This window comes from Vanessa tameamea, chromosome 24, assembly GCF_037043105.1.
Source record: "Vanessa tameamea isolate UH-Manoa-2023 chromosome 24, ilVanTame1 primary haplotype, whole genome shotgun sequence".
NCBI lineage: Eukaryota > Metazoa > Arthropoda > Insecta > Lepidoptera > Nymphalidae > Vanessa > Vanessa tameamea.
In genome coordinates, this window is record NC_087332.1 from 5,888,437 (window position 1) to 5,912,721 (window position 24,285).

The window sequence follows — 24,285 nt, forward strand, 5'->3', positions numbered from 1 at the left end:
TTGAATACAATGAAACATTTTATTTCTTAGTCACAGTGACACTTTTCCTATATTTAAACTAGAACTTTGGAATGATTTTACCAACCTCTATTTCCAAAACCACCTCGACGTCCGTAACCTCTTCTGTTCCCAAAGTCATTATCATAACCACTTCTATCTCCCCCAAAGCCCCCTCTACCTTCAAAACCGCCTCTACTTCCAAAGCCACCTCTACTTCCAAAGCCACCTCGATTCCCAAAATCGCCTCTACTGCCAAACCCGTTATTTCCACTACCTCTTGCAAACCCACCGCTAGATCCGAAGCCTCTGTTACTAAAACCGCCGCTAGATCCGAAACCTCTGTTACTAAAACCGCCGGTATTCCCAAAGCCACCTTGATTGCCATATCCTCCCTGATGTCTTGGAACATTTGTTGCCCAGCCTCGTGCCCAACCTCCTCTTTTAGCTCCGTCAGGTCTGAATGAAAATGTCGGTGCGTCTCGCGGTATATTATAATCACCGGCGTCCATAATGCAAAGTGCTTTTAAGCAATTTATGACCTGTAATAAAATAAAATAAATTTAAGATAATTTGAAACTCTTTCTGTGATGAAAATGATGTAGAGAACTTATTTACAATCGATTTCGATGTTAGGAGTTAAGATGAACAAACAACGCTGACCTTGACGTGACCTGAACCTGGACATGATATTGTTGGACGAGATCTTAATAATCTATGGCTTTTTTAACTTTCAATTAAAGTGTATGTCAGTAGCTATGAGGAATAGTGTTGTATTTTAAATATCGATGCATTTTGTTTATAATGCATAATTTCATAGCTATTAGAAAACCGCATAGAAAAGGATAATCGCAAAATTTGAACCTAAGGTTTATTTATCATTGCTGCCTTTCTTAAACTATACATTTCTCTCCGCCATATGACTTTAAATCAACACGGATGATTTGATTAAGACGAAATAGAGCTCAAAGATATGTTAGCTCTATTCTGTTGACAAATTTAAAAGTACAGGTGATTATGCATTTTATTCATTATGAGCTACTGTATTTTATATAATTATAGAATTAGGCCCAAAGCATTGAACTTAATGAATTCAGAAAGGATAAATATGTGATTTCCGACTTACTTTCTGTTCCGCTGGCGAGAAGTTCAAGGCAGCATCCGGCTCGGCCGCCGCTCGTTCTACCAACTTCTCTATAGCGGGCCGTAGGGCGGTCACCAGTGCGGCTGTTCGCGGTGACATTTCGAAATTGAGCCAATTGTCCACTCGGACCATGTTATCAATCTAGAAAATACAAAGCTTAGTATTAAACCGGGGAATGTTATAATTCATTCAGATATTGCTTATTGACTGATAATAATTGGAATACGCTTTTATAATTTTTGATAATTCAACGTTAACTACAATTTTTTTTAATGGGATGAGAGATACGCGAACACGAGTTCCTTTGTAACAGGAGCACACAACATTATGCTTAAAGAAAGAAATATAATTCAAAGTTAGCGAGTCTTAATAAATTAAAAGAAACTAGTTCAGAATGTGGATTCTAACAAGAACCGTCATCATGCGTAGTAATTATTTTTTCAGAAATCGATATTTATCCCTAGTAGCATTTAAACATTTTCTATTATCATCAACTTCTTTTAGTCAATCGGCTCTCCCTCGGTGAAAGCTCATGGTTCACATTTTTCATAAAACTAAATTGCCGTTACTCACCCATTCGACTTTCCTGCTACCAAACAGCAAGATGTGAAGTGGTGCTACCATAGTGGTCTGCTTACAGCTAATCGCCCTGGTCCTTACTTTCTCACCAAACACAAACAGCGGTGATTGGAATTTCTGTTCTTGATTGCTACAGTTTACTGATGTTTTGTGAATCAAAGCCGGTTTGCCTTCAGTTGTAAGTACCTAGAAATAATGAATAGTCAGATTAATATGGCATATACTTTTAACTTAACAGGAGCCAATTGTTTTTATTTGATTTTTATATATTACTAACTATGTACTCGGGAATAATGTAGCTTTCTACCAGATAATGTAATTATTTTTTTTTTTTTGGTTTTGGTTATTATTGGCTGAGATTACCCGTACAAACAAACTAACAAACTTTACCTCTTTAAATAATTAGCAGAGAATTAATAAAAAAAAAGGAAATACGCCACCTGCCAATCTTGCTCATAGACTTGTGTAAGAATTTGTAACCTTAACTTTTAAAAGTGATTCACCAACCTTTCTTTTCCCTTGATGCAAGCACACATTAGGGTACAGGCCCATACAAAGAAGTGCAATAACCGAGTCCAATACTGGGTCTTGTACGTTTGGATTCCATCTCTGAGGTATACAACATTCCTCTGAGAATCCTACTGCTATTGTCAGTATATCTGAAATTGTTTAAAAACATCATTTTATAAAAATTTTTGGTTCAACCTTCGCACTATTAATAATATTTTATAAATTTAAATAGTAATTACAACTTATTATCTTATAACTTACTACTTACTTTACTTATATTTAAGGCTTAGTTATTAAATGTATGTAAAAATTACTAGACTAAAATTACTATTAGTAAAAAGTGGAGGATTATATGAGCATCCTATCGATATGTAACAACTCAGTTGATTTTCGTTTCGTTTATATTATTTGTTAAATAATTGCCTCTTGTTGTAAATCCAAATATGCAGAAATGAATTGATTTTCAATAAAACTTACTTATTAGCTGATATTTAGCCTCACAGGTGACATGAAGCGTTGTCTGTTGAACACCTTTCCAATCACACCACTGTATTTCAGCGTCGTCGCCTTTCGCCCGTTCTCTCTCCCACATCTTTAACATACATTGCACAGACGTGAACATCTTACGTTTTACGTTCAATATTGTCATCGTAACCAGTTTTATTTTAAACTAATTATCGCCCGTGTCCTCGCTCGTGTTTTAGGGGGTCGTCAGGTGTTAGGTATAAAAAATAAGCCATATCCTTACTTGGGGCTCATGCTTGCTTCATACCAAATTTTATGAAATTTGGTTCAGTGATTTTGCCGGGAAATCTTTACAGACAGACAGAATTAGTTTAGCATTTATAATATTAGTATAGATTATAATTACATGCCAAATGATTGAGTCACCTGGAAAGCGTTAAGCATAGCCACATGGTCTGAAGCCCTTTCACCGGCGAGTGCTCGCTGGTGTACACTGAGCCTCCTCCTGCCTTCCACGACGAAGATCTCAGGGAACGTAGTAGAGTTGGCTGCCATGGTGGTAAGAGCGTCACCCACTCCCAGCATGAAACCCAGTACCATCATTTTACCCAAACGAGGTTCTGGAAAAAACACCATTTGTGATTTATAAATGTCATTATTCTCGGTTACTTTTACAGTCGGATGGGCTGACAGAAATTTTACTTATACAGGATACTTACTTCCTTTGTCTGCTGCTATGACGACGTATGTGTAGAATTTCTCAGCATAAAAACCAAATTACTTTCATTGTTCTGTACGGGCTCGGTCGGTTACCAAACAGACACAAACATTATACACATAATCAAAACGGCAATCTTACCTATAGGTAGTTTAGCGAGGATTGTTCCCAAGGGAGTAAGTGCGTCATTATTATCCAAACAGCCCAAGTCACGAAGTAATGCTTCGGCTTCAATGACAGCATCCAGTGGTGGAGGCTCAGGCGCCTTGGATAGGAAGTGACCGATGTTCCCGAGACGTAACAACTTAATGCTAGATAAAAAAATATAATTATTACAAAATTAAATTTTGTACATTTTTTTAAATATTTCTTGACGGAAGGGCAAATAGTCTAACTGATGGTAAGGGGTCACCACCGCCCATAGACATTAACACTCTAAGAAATAAATCATATTTCCCGTTTTGTCTATAGATTCTATACATTAGTTAAGATATGGTAATAGGTAGACAGATAGCCAAATGGGCTGCCTATCGTTAAGTATTCTCCACCACCCATTGTTAATGGTGCCGTAAGAAATATTAACCATTCCTTACATCCATAACTAATATGTACACCCTCACTCTTCAAACTGGAACACAACAATTAACTATTGCTGTTTCATCATGGCCTTTCCATATTTGCTATTCTGCCTACTGATATCATAAAAGAACCATGGGAGAAATGCAGATTCTCTCTCGCCACTTTTGAATATATTAGACAAGATACTAAAATAATTTTTAGGGATCTCGCAAGTTTCTTTAGTGAGAAAAAAACTTTTTTTCGAGTACAAGCACATTTGTGAAGTTACAGGATTATCAACTGTATGAAAATTTAATATAAGGCCACTGGAGATTCCAATGAGAAGAACCGGCAGCGAACTCATACTAATAACTTAATTATACTTAAATTAGTTAAGACATTATTCAGTAAAATCAAAGTGTTTTTGCGTGTAATGAAACATATGGAAAATGCTAAGTAATATTCTACAATGGCAAAGTTTATCATAATATATTCAGATTGTAATAGTAAGTAATAGATAAGTTAATGTAAATGATCTTTATAATACATATAAATATTATATTAGAAAATAAATAATATATTAATAATACCTCAGAGCGAGTTCGTGTAATGGTGTCCTGAACATTTCAGCGGTTTGGTGCTCGTCGAGGCGATTAAAACGCGCTTTCGAACATAACGTGAAACATACCCCAGGACTGACTCGACCGGCTCTGCCTTTACGCTGAAATACACAACATTACATTTAGCAATAATATATTAGGAATAAACTCCAAGCCATCTCCTTTAATTGCAGAAGATGCACATAGATACTATAGAGCAGTATATTGTTAAAAATGAAACACTGAGAAAGTATTTTTTAAATATTGATATTTCATGATCATTACTATCAATTTTAAGTATGAATATAATCTTATGTTTTATAGATAAGCATATACCTGTTCAAGGTTAGTCCGGCTGGCCCAGACTGTAGCGTATGACGTCATATTGTTGTGTGATGTAAAAAGCTTCATCTTAGCCTTACAGGAGTCAATCACGTAGACCACGTCGTTGATTGTTATCGATGTTTCCGCGATATTTGTCGATAGAATCACCTGAAATATATTATATAATAATTTTTATGTTTTTTTATTGAATTTAACTTGTAAAAAAATTATTACTAATTATACGTTATTGATTACGAAAACCGGATAAGCAGTAATATTTTAACTATGTAAAAATTGGTGAAATACAATGTTTTACCAAAGTTTGTTCTATAAGGTACATTAATACTTAATTTTAACAAAATATTAACTACTTTTATATCCTTATAAAGGGGTTATAATACTTTTCATTGTACTCTTTTTTAATAATATGATGATATCGGTAAGAGATCAACACTGCCCACAGACTACATGCCAATATACTACAAATTATGCCTTACATTGCCAATGCGCCACCAACCTTAGAAGCTGGAGGATTAATCTTCGATAGTGGTTGGTTAGCCAAACAGACTTGCATAAAGCCCTCTCCACCAAGTAAACCGGCTAAATTAAAAAGCAAAAATTACCTTGGTAAGTCCTTGTGGTGGAGTTATAAACACTTTCTTCTGATCATCTCTTGGTATTTGACTATGCAAGGGTAGTATCACATATCTATCGGTATTTCCGAATATTCTATTCTGAGACAAGTGTTTCATCAGTGCAAATATGAGGTTCCAGCCCGGCAGAAATACTAAAATTGCACCTTCCTCACCCAAATTGTTTATGTAAAGTAGGATGGCTTCAATCAGTTCGAAGCTTAGCTGAAAAGAAAATCTTTTTCACGGTACATATTTTTTTTAAATTGCTAAATACATTTTTATTGAATTTAAAAAAGGAAAACAGTCCGATCAAATAGTCTATTTGATGAATCAGATAAGGTGTAGTCCTCGTCAACATTAGTGTTTTAGGGATTGGTCGTCACGTTTTAACTTTAAAAGGCCTACGTCCTTTATTGGTGTTCAAGATATCTTCATATAGGTTTTACCGTAAAAGAGTAACAGACAGAGAGTTCCGCATTTATAATATTAGTAGAGAAGTTAACATAATAAACATACATAATCAGCCTGTAAATTTCCCACTGTTGGGCTAAGGCCTCCTCTCCCGTTGAGGAGAAGGTATGGAGCATATTCCACCACGCTGCTCCAATGCGGGTTGGTGGAATACACATGTGGCAGAATTTCGTTGAAATTAGACACATGCAGGTTTCCTCACGATGTTTTCCTTCACCGCCGAGCACGAGATGAATTATAAACAAATTAAGCACATGTAAATTGAGTGGTGCCTGCCTGGGTTTGAACCCGAAATCATCGGTTAAGATGCACGCGTTCAAACCACTGGGCCATCTCGGCTCGAGAAGTTAACAGGACAAAGCTAATAGGACTATTATAAAAATTTATATTTATCAATAATACTTACATCTTTTTCAGATAATTTTGCCATGGCTTCGACGGTATGAGTCGAATAGTTGCTATCAATTTTGCAGTTTTTATTAAAATCTTCTTCTTCCTCAATACCATCACCTGAATTTAATTAATTTCAACATATTAATGAATAGATTATTATTTGGAGCTGAGATAGCTCATTGGTTAGAACATATCTTAAACTAAGAATACTGGTTTAAACTCAAACAAGCACCAAACAATTTCCATCTACTAGATTGTGTTTGCAGTTCATCTCAGTCGCAGTTCTGCTTAGTGTTCAAAGAAAAACATGTGTGGGTGAATATCTAGCACATTTGTATCCAACAACAACTCATATAACATTTATATAGGACTAGTTGATGCCCGCGACTATGCTCGGATTTAAGGAATGGTCATCTGGTGTCAGGCAAAAAAGAAGCCTATGTATATCATACCAAATTTTTTTTAATTCGTTACATTGGTTTGGCCGTGAAAGAGCAAGACTGACAGATAAACAAACAGACAAGCAAACGCACAGTTACTTTCGCATCTATAATATTAGTAGATATTTGAATTCGACACTACATAATATAATGATTTGCCATTTCATTATTGTTTTAAGGTAAAGTTGTCAAATCACACCTTCATCGTCATCGTCCTCGTCATCTTTAGACGCCTTCTTCCCTGATGATTTCCTTTTCCTGGTATCGGGCGATGGCATGAATTTGGTCAGTTCCACACAATCTTCGAGGAAATATTGTTTGACTGGATAAGTACGACCCGGGACCTGTAACAGAAATACAATCCTAATAATAATCATCAATCAATATCAATAATCATCTATCATTCTTCATTATCAAGGTTTTTATATCTGTGGCCTTTTGTCTATGGTTACGTTCAGTATATATTTTTTCTTAAGACAATAGCCATAGATACTTGTATTATGTATTGACCATTACATTTACAAAATAATCTTAGATCCGATGGTTAGGTTGTCAATGATAATTTGTCATCCCGAAAATTAAATAATATTGACCAATAATAATACTAACATACGTATGCACACAATTAGACTCACATACAGTTAAAAATATGATATCACTGATAGGAAGGTAAAGATAAATAAATCTGACATTTGTGGTATTTGTTGTGGATCTGTAGTAAATGACGTTTTGGGTTTCATCCATGTTGTAATCGTAACTTTCAAAGTAAAAATAAATGTATATTTAAAAGTAACCTGTTAGAAAATAATAATAAAATAGTGTTGCACTATAAATAATAAAATAGATGCGACCAATTTTTAGTATATAATATATTTTTAGCTCATTGCTTGGAATAGGTAATTCTAAGATTTGTTTACCTTAATTCCTTCTGCAATTTAAATATAGTATAGTTTCAGTAGATATCGGTGTAATATTTGAATGATAATATTTACCTCAATAACTGGACAATTCCCGAAATAATTGACGAAAAGAGTAGTATCGACGGTAGCTGACATGAGAATTATACGCAAGTCAGGGTAAGTGTGGGCCATGTCTCGTAGTAAAATCAGAGCGAAGTCCGTGTCCGCGTCACGTTCGTGGACCTGTAACATAAACAAAATTATATTAATATAGATTTTTTTATATTACGTTATTTTTAAATGTATATATATCACACTATAGATATAGATATAGTGGAGTGGCGCGCCTACGTGAGTGTATAGATCTATATATGTTTGTATGTCATATCCTTCTTTAGATAAATGACCGTCGTTTGGCTTAGTATAACATAAAATTTCGCTATAGTAACAAACCTCGTCAACTAACACATGGCTGACGCCTCTCAGCCCACCTTCCAGTTTTCGTAATAACACGCCGACAGTGCAGAACATAATGGACCCGTATGGTCGCGGCTGCACTGACTCGAAGCGCACGGAATACCTGAAGGGACGAGTAGGGGGAATTAGTAAATAATATACTATTTTACACTTATAATCTGTTGTATCAATGAACTTGTAAATTTTACATCTACACATGGATGAATAGACCTCAATACAGTTAGACCAATTCAAATATTCCGATATAATCATTGGGAAAATATGCATTCACCGACAAGTACATAGGCAAGCACACAACCAACACACAGATCACAATATGTATGCACGCACGCTCACGTATATTCTCACACACGCACGCACGCACACCCGCACACACGCTCAGGCAGCACCGCTCACCCCACGCTGCCGCCGAGCTCCTCGCAGCGCTCGGCGGCGACGCGCTCGGCCACGCTGACGGCGGAGATGCGTCGCGGCTGCGTCACGCACACGTTCGCCCACGCGCCCTGCCCGCTCGCGATGTAGTCGTCCAGGATAAACTGACACACCTGCAGGGCGCAGCGAGCGTAATCAATGTAAGGTTCTACACTCCAAACATGATAGCATTCGAGCCTGAACTTAATGATTTAAGCCGATAGTGATCATATGAAAACGACACTTCACGAACCTGAGTTGTTTTACCGCATCCAGTGTTACCACGGATGATGATGACCGGATTCTCGTTTATCGCCTCCATGATTTGTGAACGCATCGCATAAACCGGTAACTGTTCTCTTTCGCACACACTCTCCTGTAAAGACAAATTAATTCATTTGTGTGTATGTGTTTGTTTGTATATATGGGTGAGAGTGTGTCTGTTTGTATGTGATTGTGTGTGTGTGTGTGTGTGTGTGTGTGTGTGTGTGTGTGTGTGTGTGTGTGTGTGTGTGTATTACAGTATAAGATACAGAAAATCATGCGTATTTTGAATAAAACATTAACCTGGTAAAGCTCACTGTTCTGACAGATATTACGATGATGTTTCTCCAAATCCCTGCTGATGTCATCCAAATTAGTAGTAGCCAAAGGTCCCTCATCTAAAATTAAAATATATCCCACGGTAGATATATATTATATTATGAATATTTTAAATAGGTAAGTTTGCTTGTTTGATTTTTATAGATTATTATGGAATTTCAAAACAGCGTGAGATTATATGTATGCGGCTATATAGAACATTTCTATGACATACCTTTTTTTAAAATATAGTTTATTAGGTAATGGTAGATGGAGCGCTTAAAATACATTAGAATATGATAATTTACCCAATTATACAGTTTTATTCTATGAACCTTATTCTGGATCGCCTATCAATTTGGGTTATGGAATATAAATATATTTTTTTTGGAAGACACACCGATGTTTGGAAATTTCTCTGCATTATCTCTAAATATTCCAGAGCGAATTTCTATTCCAGGGTGATTCGTCCATTTCGATCCAGAAACTAACTAATTTATTTGCAATTTATAAAGTAATTTCGAGTTTCGAGGACTCCGTGTTCTAGTTTAGTGAAGAATCCTTGCCAATGATGACGTGGCATTGATAAAATGCATTACCGTCTTTACCATGGTCCTGGGCATGTGCCCCGTGTAGGGTACCCCCATCGTGTAAGGGCCCCGAAGAAGTTGGCCCCACGTTAACTGCTATGTGTATTTTCGAAATTGCCATATTTGTAAGAAATAACGAACATATTTATCAAAAGGCTAGTGACGACAGTCGATATTAAAAGTAGAAAGCTATAGACGTGCACTTCACGATAGAAATATATATACTATAGCCATAAGATTGTACAACCAATCAGATTCCTACGAATGTTCCCACCGTTTATTTGAAGCTATACTTAAGGCCTGACTATGAGAAAATTATTTGTACGTGCTAGTAAATATCTACCAAAAGGGCCCCAAATTCATGGATGCCCAAAGGTCCCAGCATAGCTTGAGACGGCTCTCATAAAATGGCAAAACTGATACTGGATCTTAGTAAGCAAACGCGATAAAAGAAAAACGTCCTGAAATACTGTTATTGGGTACGTTTATTCGTCACGATAACGCCCCCTTATCAATTGGAAGTAAGGTTTTACGCATTCCGCTGTCAATCAACATTTTTGACCGCCATATTCACTGGACCAAAATTAAACATCTTCAATTAAAGAGAGTCGTAAAACTTATTTTTGACCGCCATTGACGATTCGTAAAACATAATTTGACGATGGTTAGGGCTGCGGCAGATTAAATCTTGCTTTCACCTGAGCAAAACTCGAATAGGTAGCAATTATTATGTAGAAAATGATGTCTAATTTCAGCCCACATAAATAAATTTAAAAAAAATATATGGTCAGTTCTATTTCTGATCATAAAATACGCACTTACCGATATTGCAACCGGTCCAAGCGTTCCAATTAGGCTGCGGCGGCGACCAGGACACCACCCCCGAGGGCGTGGGCCGCACCTCCCTCATTGCTTTCACTCTATCGACCTGTAGCAACGTAACTCCCTGACCCTCGGCTTGTTCTGGCTGCGGAGCAGTTACATCCACCGGTTCTATGTTTAATGCTGAAATTTTTTGTTTTCATTTATTTGTATAAGTTTCTTCGTTATTTTAAAATTTGTAAAAATAACCAATTAACAAAATACCTTGTAATGCATCTTCTAATTGATTTTCGAGTTCGGGACTAATAGCCACTTTATATGGCTTCATAATACCTTCGGAAGATCTAAAATTTCAGCACGAATTAATTTTTATTATAAAAAAAATTAAGATATAATTTTAAGAAAAAAAATTGTTTGTTTATTTTTTTTACTGTGCTAACGAATAGAAATTATTTATGTACTTAAAACAACAAGTAGTCCTTTTATATGTACATGACATATTAATTTACATACAATTCCGACAAGGTATGGAAATAATCGAAAATTATAAGCTAGTTCCACACTTACCGGTCCTTCTTCAATGTTCCACTGAAGGCTTCAATCACACCGAGATGGTACAGCTGACGTACTAGTGACAGAGCACAAGACTTGCTGGCGGTTTGTTTATTCGAAGCAGTTTCACGACCGGTCACATTGCGGCCCAATTGACGAACGTATATAGACATCTCACAGCAAAAACTCCTGTTGATGGATTATGGAGTTATTAAAAATTTAAATAAGTCTTATTTAAATCAAGAGCGATCCTAATTTAATTTAGTATACTTTAATTTTTAATTAAAAATGCCTTTGTATACGAACCGGCCTCAAGTGTTTGGGAGAAACTGGTATAAAATTCTGTTGCAAGGTTTCACATACACAAGTGAAGCTAAAAAATACTTCTTTTTATTTTATGTATAAAATTAATAACAAAAATCAAAACACAAATTACGCATATTTTCATTAGTAGTATTGTATATTAAACTACTATTGGATACATTAAAAAAAAAAAAAAAACGTTTAAAAGAACTATTAATAGTGTGTACATTTTTTGTACATTACTTACCGTTAATAAATGAAGATGAAGAAGGTATATGTCTGGGAGTGCGGCCGAATGGGCGCCAGTACACAGACCGAGTACCTGCACCCAAAACAATCTAAGACTTAATATGTTTATAATATCAACGAAATCTCCAATCATAACTCTTACTTGTAGTACTGGGTGAGTTTACCGAGTAAACATCACTCAATACTCACATTGCGTTTCCGTTATGTTAATCCGTCTTAGATGTGTTTTGAATGCCACTTACGGTAGAGATGATATCTTTGAGGCCAACTTTGCGTTTTATTTGCAATTTTGGCTTCTATTCTAGACATTTAAATTTATATGTAAGAAATTTGTTTGAATTAAACTACTTTTAAAGTTATTATCTAAATTATATTTATTGTTCTCAACGAATTTCACTGCAGAACTGCACTAAAATTCGCTGTTGAATTGATCAATAAAAGCACATATAACTCATAATTTCAACCTCACTCCCAGACTGATAACAAAAGTATTCCAGCCATTGTTTACTCAAATTCTGAATAAACAGTGGCAGTAAAAAAAATCATACAAAGAATATGAATTGCGGGAACAACACAGATCGCAAATATGATATTTATAATTGTACGATAATTGTATATACAAGATAAACATTTGAGCCAGAGCAACTTCTAATTGATTTTTTTTTAAACATGCGTTCGCCCGATGTTCAATAATTGAAAAGTAATTATTATTGAGCCAAATATGAGTTAAACATATATGAAATTGCATGTTTCAAACTATTTTTTTTTCTACTCTATTTTAAATTATTTTTTAATTAGACTGAAATTCGTAGCAAAAGGTACTCAACTTATTTATCTTTGTTTATTTATTAATTATATATATTGCATATTTATTAATTATATATATTTCTGTTATATAATAACAAATAGCAATTTAAAAGTCACAAGTAAACGAAATTTTTGTAATATTAGTTTGAGAACAGTTAAACTTATCTTTATAAAACTCAAAAGACAATAGATAAACATTAGAAATTGCAAATTTCTAAGACAATTTACAAGTTGCCTTCAAATTTTATCTTTGTATATTATAAAACTGAATCAACTATAAATGACATGATCACAAATACATCGCATATTAGCAGCTCCATAGAATTAAACATCATATTTAGATGTTAAGAAACATTAATTAAATATCATAATTATTGCTCATAAATTAAACCATATTAGCAGATAAGGTATAGTTACAAAACAATAACTCCAAAAGATAAAACTATTAAACATTGATTTGCCATATTCTACATCACTATATATATTTAGCAAGCATACAGCATAAAAGCATGAATAAACAGACATTAAAATGAGTCAACATTTCCACAAAGGTATCTTAATAATATACTCTGTGGAAAATAAAAACAAATGAATAATTATTATCCGAGGATTACATATGGGATGTATCTTTTCTTATTTTAAATAAAAAAGCAAGGATCATTTCTTGATTATTATAGCCATTTAATAGGAATGAATGATAATATGAATAAGGCTTTAAATTATAAATATGAATTTTAATAAATTATACGCTTTAAGTATTGAGTATAAATAAGCAAGATCTCATGTTGCCCATTAGGTACCTATCTATCTACAAACAATCATTCTTCTAAACTTAATGTTATTTAAAGATCTATTTTTCAAGTATGTATTAAATGACTAATAACAGAAGGATTATTAATATTGCTGTGACCCCAGCCCCAACCCTGTTACATGTGCTCTACGACTTGCTTATTTTTACTGCAAGCCTTCACTAATAGTAAGCAATGGTATTTTATCTACTCTGCCATTTTGAGCTTAAGTTTATTTGACAATAATGGCATTAATTCATATATTTTTTTAATTCAATTAATTAAAAAATATTTATATAGACAAATATTACAGCTACGGTTAATTTACATGAATTAAAAAAATATATTGACAAAAGCACATCATAATATACTTAAAAATTTATTTGATTGTAATTAACACATAAAATTTATGACACATACCTCGTATGATCGGGACCCACTGCTTTATACACATAATCTGCATTCATTTTATTTATTTGCATAAATTGATGTAGTTTTGATTTTGCATTTTCCATTGTCCAGTTACCATGAAGACTGGCATTGACATCTAGATCTTCCGCTTCCTCAACATTCTTCTGCTGTTGGAGTCGATCAATGTAGGTGAAATTTTCTCTTTCACCACCATAAGCTTGATACGCTTGACCCATGCTTTCAGGACCCTTGCCATCCTAAATCGCAAAAAAAAAGTTGTTTATGAGTATTATTTCTTTTTTTAGTTGTTACATAATTAATTTTATCAAAAAGCTTTATTATTTTTAAAAATTAAACAGTTTAATAAGAAAACAGTATATTTTACCTGAAAAACAGGTCTTTTCTGTTGTTCGTTAATTAAATTTCCTTGACTCAGATCCTCATTATCAACTTTTACTTGGACATCTGCAGGGACATCATTGGCAGCTACCTCTCGAGTTCTTACTAAGAAGTTGAGAAAATCCCGTGAAGCATTCTTTTGAGCTTCCTTTTTTGTCACGGAATTACCAGCTCCGACATAAGTATAGCCATCAACACGTACTTCACAAAGAAACCTTTGACGATGCTTGGGACCTTCAAACAAAGCATATTTTGTAAATTAATTATTGTTCTTTATTCATTATACAGTACATATTTTAATGTCTATATGTATCTATAGGTTATGTTATTATTGTTGTATATTTCCTAGCGTCTCAAGTCATTTACGCTGTAGTTTTATTTATCATTATTTTTTTTAAACGAAGCTTGTCACATATGATTAAGGGGTTATATCAAATAAAAATTTATATTACTTGTACATTAAATGTTGAATTAATTTATGACATGTAGTTGCGTAAAAGTTGCCGATATCTATTAATTTAATTTTTTTCATAAATGAAATCAGAACTTCATATAAAAACTATGTCTTACCAGTAGCGCGAATGTCAAAAGCCGGTGTTAAGCTTTTCTTTGATGCCCACGAGAACAAATAAGATTTCACATCCATCGTAAACTTTAAACGAAGATAATGAAAGATAACATAAACATTTATTATATTTCTTAAATGAACGCAATGCCCAGCAAATAAATAAAACCTAAATCTAAATAAAAGGGACACTGGTTCAGCTCGGTAGTCGCCGGTCGGCTCTTTACACGAGTCTCCACTCTCCGCTCTTGAAGAGCCTTACAAAGGATATATTTTTAATTGTTGTCTGACTACAATATAATTGGTAAGGTAGTATATTTCCAAAATCTCTCCCGATCTTTGTTTCAAAGTTCAGAATATATTGATCTGTCAAAATATTCATAAATAGTAGAATCGAGAATATTGTATGTAGTTATCTATGGAAATTCGAGCTTGGTCTATGGGAGGAGAGAATAGCGTGTTTTCAAAAACTTTTGTTACTCTTGGCTTGGCTTAAGTAACTTAGTAAAATAATTAATTTATTATTGTCAGAAATAATTAATAATAAACTCTACCGGTAAGATTTTGACTTAATACGGTGCTTTATTGCATATTAATTGTATACTTCTTTCATGGTAGTAGTATAAGTTATTCTAACTTCTAAGACGTGTCGTGTAAATTGCAAATTAAATTATATTGTTTATTCCAATAGCAGATCTGTCTGTACGCACTGTAAGAAGAATGTATTTATCCCGCTTAAATGGATATTATATTTTTATTTCTTACAAATTTTGTCTTTTGTAAAATTTGTATTAATAATATCGGCATATTATTAATAGATGTTGCATGAAATGAATTTAGTTTTGAATATAAATATGTCTATGCGATAACATTGTCATTTGTAATTAATGACGATAAAAGAAGTTCGACGGCACAGATTAGGAAATAAGAATATAAAAAATCAATATACAAGATTATAAATTATTTTATTTCAAAACACGCAGAACATTCAACACACATACGTCATTAATAATATAAAATTTACTTCATAGATTGGGCGACTTATGTTTATTTAGTAGATTTGAAGAAAATAAATCGCACAAACAGTGCATGGTTAACAGTTAACATATATAGTAATTAGTTCTAATAAAGATAAATTTAGGAAAAAAAGGTATGCAGGAAGCTGTATTATAAAAAAATATATATATATACAATATTTGTTACGAAATAAAAAATAATGTTTATTGTCTTATAGATAATCGATGAAAATAACAATTTCGTTAATTTTCGTTTAGTTCTTGCTAAGAATAGATATTTTGTCAACAATATTACAAGTTATATTAATTTTTAATATAATTGCGGTACATATATTTATTAAATGAATTATTTGATATTTAATTTAATTGAACACAGCTTCATTATGGTTTCTAGATTAATTTTTCAGATTATATGATATATTTTTCTATAACACATTGATTTACAAAAAAATACTTCTCATAACATTCATGCAACTTTACTACTAGTTGCCAAACCATATTGTCCAATTCAATAAATATCAACCTGACACCCTACTTATAATAAGATGCTTCTATAAGCCTAGCTATAACCGCCACTTAGTTATATAAAAAGGTTGAGTTTTTATGTGAAATATTTTTTATTTTATATTCTTGAAAGACTATAATGAAAAAATATATTGTGATGGTTGAAAAGTATTATATACTATAATTATTTTTAATATTATACATCAATATAAAAAATATTGATGTTAGGAAAATAAAACAATATCAAGAAAATGATATTCAAGATTATATGGATGTTATTATATGTTGGCTTATTTCAAACAGTCTTTACTACAATTGATTTTATTACACAAAATAATAGTAAATATTCTATTCATTCCACAAGTCGACCTCCTAACTATAGACCAATGAGGGAGTTCCTAGGGAACTAACACCTCATTGGTGTATATGCCTGGGTAAGTGGTGGATAGCTACTAAAAATCCGACATTTAAGACTAGAAACCTAAGAAAAGATTTGGCCAATGAAGCTGACGTGCATATTTCCAAGGGCAATATCCTTTGGGAGTTTGTTTTGTGGAATGGAGATTTTATTTCATCTGTATGTTTGGTAAATTAACCATAGAGACGATTTTTATTACTATTTATTTTATGTATAATACTTACTTATTAAATGACAAGTTTTGTAAGATTTATTTAATATATAAAAATGAAATTACTTAATCAAAATTTTAAATCTACATTTTTCATAATCCAATATTCAGATTGGTGAATAAAACTTTAATTGTTTTATCAAATTCTTCTACATATACTTCCAATAAATTGAAGCAATGTTCGATTAGATTTCCAAGCCTTCTGCTATAGGAGAAGGCTTTTTCCCAATATTTAGGTATTAATGGACTATTACTGGTATTCTTGATATTTCAATCAACTATTTATTACTATAAATCCACATTTACTTGTTAAATTTTACTTAAATACAAAACTATTCGTTTTAGAATTCAATTGGTCTCTAAAATATGATTCGCGTTATCGCTGGAAAAAAATATTAATTAAAATATTGTACTTCAAAATTTCTTTCTCAACCTAATTTGCAACGGCAACATTTGTAAACCCTTTAAAAATGTATCTATAATTTAATACAGTCTCTTCCTTGAAGTTTCCTGTCGTTTCTGATACCACATAATTCCTACTACAACTAAAACAATTATAACGATAGCAATACACATCATCCAAAGGAAAGTTTTAATTCCCGACATTGCTGGCTTTGAGTCCTCAACTCTCTCTCGAGGAGCTTCGAAAGTCGCCGCGGATGGAATTATGTTGGACCTGTCTTCATCTTTGTTTTGCTGAAATGAAATATAAATTTTAAATTTAAATACATTATGGAAGTAAAGTATAATAACAATATTTTTTTAATACATGAAAAAATTTCGCTTATTTTACCAATATCTTCTTAAAGTTTATAATATTTATTTTGTTTATAATATAATATTAATTGCAGGTCATTCCTCACACATGCATAGGAAGTATACATTTTTATAAAGACATATTCTTTTGATAGTTTATATAATATATATATTGCTTATTGTGTCAGTAAATATCAGGGTTGGAAAAAATCAGGATAGTTTTCCACCTTTGGAATTGTTCACAGCAAATTAAGAAGCCAATTGGGATATTTTTTATTCAAATATTATAATAATGATATTGATTTCTCAGATTTAAACGACCCTAGTTAGTAACTTAATTATAATTTCAATATCTGTTTTTTATCGTGATTTCTGTGAAAGTGAAATTAAACATTTATGATTAAATCATAGATTTTTATTGAAAAAATCATTTGATTTAAATCGCTATTTAAATCATGATTTAAATCAAAATGTTTTATTTATGCCAACCCTGGTAAATATATACAAATATAAATTGGTAAGTTCTCTTTTGATATATATAATATAGCATCTTTAATAATTCTAGTATATTACAATCAATTTTAAATAAAGGTTTCCATTTGGGTATTAAATAATTAAATCTTACAATAATAATATAAAATTACTGTGAATAAAAAACTTACAGATTCAAGCAGATCCAATTCGTACATTTTGATTGCTATTATGTCATGGTTGTCGCTCAAGTCACCCGTAGTGGCCGTGGCACCAAAGAAATATCCAGTGGGTAGTAGAACATTCTCTACTCTTAGACATTCTTTCCATGCATTCTTGCCTTCTAAGTCTGTAGATACTGTTGAAAGATGAAAAAGAGTAATGAAGAAATCATTTTTAATGTAATGCAAGAGACCTTTCAATATGAATATTTTTATTTTTTGAATTAACAAGGCAACAAATAATGCTGCAGTACTATATTGCTAAATAGAATTACAAAATAAAAAAAATACCACACAATGCGAATATGTACATTAGTAATATATTAAACATGAAATACATTTAAAAATTTCATGAATTGATGTATAAATTTCATTAAATATTTATGTCATTCTTTCTTTTTTTTTATGACCTTTTTTATAATATAATTATTGCACTTATTAAGATAAACTTTAATCCCATACATAATACTATAATCTACTTTTGGCCTTAACATCAAATTTACCTTGTCTGTAGTAATTTATTCATGTTTGTGAAACATATTGTTTACATTATAATGTTTATACAATACTTTTAACTCACCTACAAGCGTATCGTCCTTGTAAATGATGGAGAGATGCGTGTCATGGTTGTAATTTCTGAACTTGGCTTCACAGCCAGAGAGCTGTGTATGTGTGCCGTCTCGGTCGTGGTCGTAGTGCAGTGTGCCATTGTTCACCATGGCTGATATGAAAGGATGCTGGTGCTGTGGGTACAATTGATGTTTGTCTAAACACATTCTTTTTCTGAGATAGATTTATATTGGAAAAAATATTTTTGATTTTATCTGTTTATGGTATAGATTGGCGGATGAGCAAATGGGCGACCTGATGGTAAGTGGTCACCACCGCCCATAAACAATGGCGCTATAAGAAATATTAATAATTTCTTACATCGCCATTGCGCCACCTTGGAAACAAAGATGTTATGTCCCTTGTGCTTGTAGTTACACAGTCGTTCAACGAAGACGTTTAGACATGGCAATCGTGCGGGGTGTGAGGGGCGAGAGGCGGGAATGCCGAGCCCGAACTGCAAACAAAACAATGTTAGTAACTTAGTAGTTCGGGACACATCATTCAGTGCTAACGCGTGTCTGTTTTTTTATTTTTTCACTTTGTATCAAAAATGTAGGATGTATTCCGTAATATACATGCTGATTTATATTACTATATTATATCAGTATACTGGCCAGTGATAATTACGTCATAAATCAGACCCAATATTGTACCGGTGAGATGATTTCGATTTTTTGACATTACCACTGGCCAGTATACTGATGTAAGTACAGAATTCGAAATTGTTTTCATTGTTATATTAAGTTGTAATATTGTTTTAATTATAATATTGCTGACGATGTTGATTTGCAATAAAAAATAATTTTATAAATATTGTTTACTTGTGACAACCCTGGCATCCTAACGCCGCCGCCGTCTAGAAGTTGTCGGCATTTTCCACGAGATCAAAGGCGTCGTCCTACTGTATTATTTTTTATATTGTGACAATACTGAGTACTGCTGTTTGGCGGTAGAATGTTTAATGAGTGGGTGGTACCTACGCAGACGGGCTTGTACATAGCCCCACCACTATCAATGCATTATCGACACACCATTAATTTTATAGTATTGGATTATGAGCCGAAGATTTATATACACTTCTTTAATAACGAAAAATGCATGCTTAAAGGTTACTAATATTAAACCTATCAACTTACGTTATGAGCTCCATTATGATTGCTATATGTATCTAATATGATTGCAAGGCCTTGAAAGTAATCCTTGCTTCCAAATACTGGTCCCGGTTGCATACGGTCACGGACGTACCAGATGACAAACCCATCTCCGAATAAATCCTTTCCTCGGCCGTGTACCTTGAATTGGACTTGAAGCTCCCAGTTTCTGGTGTGGCATGGCTGAAAAAAAATAATTTTTTAATTTTTTTAATAGATTTTTAAAGTTTAAATTATATTAGCATTTTGCATATAAAAAGTTGCAAATTTGGGAATGTGAACTCTATTGACGATAAAAAATATACCAATAAAATTTAAATTTTCTGCATAAAAATCAACTTAATATTTTAGCATATTTTATTAATGTTTAGATAACTTAAGTTTTGTTTACAATGTCTCATAACACATTTAAAAATAAAGTATATTTGCACTTGTTAAATACAATGGTTTCATGGCCATAACACTCAGGGGAGACCAGTATCTGTACCTCTCTGAATGATAATAAGTATACTTAAAAAATAATGTTGAATTGAGTTTGAGTTGAAATCGCTTAGCATACTAAAAGTATTTTTTTTAAAATAAATTACTTAAAATTCATTATTTTCTGTGTGCTTAGTGTATATCATTAAATAATATATTTTGTGTGTCATTATTATATCATCAATCATTATCATTATATGCATTGATAATACAATGAAAACAAAAACATCAACAAAATTATTCCTAAGGCGAATTCTAGACCTCCTTTGTAATACTTGACCATACTGGATGTCTGTCTGCCTGTTAAACTGTCAAATATCTTTTTTTATGCAGTTTTAACACTGCTTAAAATATATATATGAATTGATAAGGTTAGTAAATCATTATTATTCTACAACATATTTGCATCTATTCTATTTTATCTAAGAATGATGCTAATGTGTTACTAACTTAAAACAAATTATTGTAGTATTGTTTTTAAACTACGTTGTACATTTATATGACAAATGATAATATTTGTGTTTGGAGTATAATTAGATTGTTGTGATACTAGTTATTGTTGTAAGAATAATAAGCAAACATGAACTATATGAATTAGAAGAGCAAACAATACAATGACCAAGAATAATTTAAACACTGTCAATATTACAATAACTATTCTTGTACTTCAATATTACTCATTATTAATTGGCAAAGACAGTTCTATACCCTTTTCTACTGTTTTTCAACAGATTTCCTTTTTTTGGCTTGCAAAAGGGTTTAGAGTTATTAATAAAAATAATTAGGAAATAAGAATAAAAAATGTTCGAAACCTACTTAATATTTTTCATCAAAATTTCATAATTATGATGATCGAATTACAGACCATCATCATACCAATGATTGAATAGTAGTTACAAGAGGCACCTAGACAATACAACACAAATATCATGTTAACATTAATAATAAATAGATAAGAATTGTATTGCATAGATGTGTAATAATGGTGAGATTATTGCTAAACAAATTATCTTCTAATTAATGATAGTCATAATCGTCTGTATGGAAAGAACACATCGACTTTAACCCTAGACTACTTTTTCATCAAGCACAACTAAGTATTCAAGTGCTATTGTCCAACACATGCTCAGATGATCTCATTATTACATGGAGTACAATGGTGGTTGAAGTTCCAAACCATTTCATTAAAAACTTTTAATTAATATTTATATAGAGATAATTTATATAAGGGAATCCTTTTCTTTTATATCTGTGTTTTAAATTATCTCCAATAAGCTTATAAAAAGGATATAGAAATTAAAGGAATGGGGATGTCAGAAAGAGACAATATTCATTAATTAACAAGAAACTTGTGAAAATGGTGACTCATTCAATCTGGCAAACAGTATCAGTGGAAAAATTTGATCAAGTTGAAGTGGATTTAAGTTACTGTAAAAACCCATAGAAATATCATCATTGTATAGTCTTGTATTATTAAAAATAAATTAAATAAAGAAATTGATAATAACAATATTACAGAGGTAATATTTGTTTGTATGTAATGATAGACTGGTAAAAAGCTATATAATTTCCAAGTGCTATAGAATATAAATGATATCTATATCATATAATATTATTTATTAAAAATTTGCAAGTGTGCGAAGACACTTGTAATAATAATAAAATATTATCTATACAATAAAAAAATAAATATTAAAATAACACTGCAAGTGTGTCGTATGAAAGAAAAATTAACCTTGATTATATTAATGGCCTTATTACATGGCATACTTTCATTGTATGTTTATTGGCAAACTATTTAAGACAATTACTAGGTGTTTATTTAGGATATTACGATATATTGGCACAAGCTGAAGCCATGAAAATAATTGGTAAGATGTATAAACATAAAGTTCTTTATTCGGTATATGTTGTTAGTTCAGTTTCTAACCAAATTTTTTTAACTGTTTTACAGCTTTATTAGCTCTATAAAAACGGTCTATGTTAAAGAAGATTTATGAATTACATGACGTAAATTGATAGCAGTGAATATTTTATATCTTAGTCATGGAATCGATGTGTAATTTAAAACTATAAAAATGTTTTGGCGTTGCTACAATTTTCTTCGCAAGCTCTTAATTAGATTACGCACATAGTAATGTATGATATATATTGCCTATGACACAAAGAGTACAATTGCATACCGCTGTGTTCCAAATTGCGCCGGCCTTTGACTGTTGATCGGGGGTTAGGCGAACATAATTCGAAGTAACTATTGTGCTACCTAAGAAGTCCCAGTATGGTACCGACATTCCACTCCCTGCAATAAGCCATTACATTTTATTATTCGCAAAAAACCTCTAGTTCAAAGTCAATGCACAGGTCACTCACCTTGGTATGGTTTTGTTAACGAATGCTCTCTTCGGATATAATCTCTCGTATTCCATTCTGCTACAATAGGGGTTAATAATATGGGTAAAAGAAAAATATTACTAAGCACACTTTTACACATTTTTATATTTATATTAATTATCTTCTAGCACCCTAGTGACAAGACAATCGCCAAATCATGGCAGTCGCTGACTGTGTTACCACACTATATTTTTAAATCACCCATTTTATGCATTGCTGTCGCTATTAAATAATTATGTATTTTTATTATAATATATATCTTATGGTTAGCTCGTGGAAGATAAAGATAAGATGAGTCATCATATACGTTGGAGATGTTGAAAAAGTACCCAGCTCTAAGCAGTAAAAAACAGTTCAATAAGCCTCTGAAATACATAGTTATATATTATGTTAAAGTTAACGGATTAAAGTGTGTCTATAAAGGATTTTATGTTTTTGTATATAATACCTGATATTCCAAGATTGTTTTCTTTACCTCTATAGTTTATTTATTTATTTGATATAATAAGTAGTAAGTATAGAAGAAAAATAAATAAGTAAAGCAAGTAAACAGACAATAAATAGTTTTTAATATGGATTTACTTATTTAATGGATGTAAGACAATACGAAATTTAACGAAATTGAATATATTTATCCTAAATTAATGACTATAAACATACTATTGAGCCAAAAATTTATTAACATACAGGTGGCCTTAGCTATACACAAATAAGAATAAAAAATAGTTACTAGATAAATCATGACCGCGTGGAATGGTGTCAAGAATTCTAGCCGCATTTCCCCGTTGAATCGCAATTTCGACCCTCTAGGCAAAATAAACCAGCCCTCCTATCACCAGCGGAGACAATAAGGCCAAATGTTATACTTTAAATTAAGGTTTTTGGCACTACTATTCCAAGGTATAAGTGTTTCAAATGGGACAAAAACATAATTTGGAATAAAAACTAATATTTGGATCATTTTTTTGCTTCAGTTTCTTTCGCGATGGCTCCGTCTCTCAACTACTAATCTAAATTTCTTAACTAAGAAACTAATAAATTTATTACCATACATGGGCATTTTCATTTAAGCTAGTAACATTATTATGCTGTCAACTCGATCTAGTAAAGCGCATGTAGGTCGGCAAAGCAGTTGCTTTTTCTAGTTCAGTGTCGCCAGCTTTGTAGCTCAAACAAAAGTGAGCAGTTTATAGTTTTACATTAAGAACAGAGATGTCACTATTTTGTAACGTGTAATATTTAACTGTATTGACATTTACGCCATCTTGGGTTGAAAAGCTTAAATCTTTTAACGTTGAATTTTTAATATTATACACATATACGCTGTAACAATACTACAAAGTGTCTTTTACTAATAAGCACAGGC

General features: G+C 32.2%; 2 protein-coding genes across 3 annotated transcripts; both read right to left on the minus strand.

Annotated features, from left to right (window-relative positions):
• Positions 1–5: 5 nt before the first annotated feature.
• LOC113402640 (dosage compensation regulator) lies at positions 6–14,898 on the minus strand. Of its 2 annotated transcripts, XM_026642940.2 has the most exons (24): positions 14,694–14,897; positions 14,110–14,357; positions 13,734–13,981; positions 11,182–11,355; positions 10,879–10,958; positions 10,615–10,797; positions 9,188–9,282; positions 8,874–8,996; positions 8,606–8,754; positions 8,186–8,312; positions 7,826–7,975; positions 7,033–7,177; positions 6,407–6,510; positions 5,518–5,751; positions 4,907–5,062; positions 4,562–4,692; positions 3,555–3,724; positions 3,122–3,315; positions 2,708–2,822; positions 2,228–2,379; positions 1,715–1,906; positions 1,124–1,282; positions 338–539; positions 6–304 (listed from the first exon to the last, which is right to left on the minus strand). In XM_026642940.2, the coding sequence occupies exons 1-24, from the start codon at positions 14,767–14,769 to the stop codon at positions 78–80; spliced, it is 3,834 nt and encodes a 1,277-aa protein (XP_026498725.1). In that variant the 5' UTR covers positions 14,770–14,897; the 3' UTR covers positions 6–77. The 2 variants fall into 2 exon arrangements, with proteins under 2 accessions (XP_026498725.1, XP_026498724.1); XM_026642939.2 differs by having other exon boundaries at positions 6–539; positions 14,694–14,898.
• Positions 14,899–15,634: 736 nt separating this feature from the next.
• On the minus strand, positions 15,635–23,096 carry LOC113402650 (vesicular integral-membrane protein VIP36). The gene is made up of 6 exons (XM_026642953.2): positions 22,899–23,096; positions 22,712–22,827; positions 20,034–20,231; positions 18,866–19,028; positions 18,256–18,422; positions 15,635–17,533 (listed from the first exon to the last, which is right to left on the minus strand). The coding sequence occupies exons 1-6, from the start codon at positions 23,017–23,019 to the stop codon at positions 17,321–17,323; spliced, it is 978 nt and encodes a 325-aa protein (XP_026498738.1). The 5' UTR covers positions 23,020–23,096; the 3' UTR covers positions 15,635–17,320.
• Between the last annotated feature and the right edge of the window lie 1,189 nt (positions 23,097–24,285).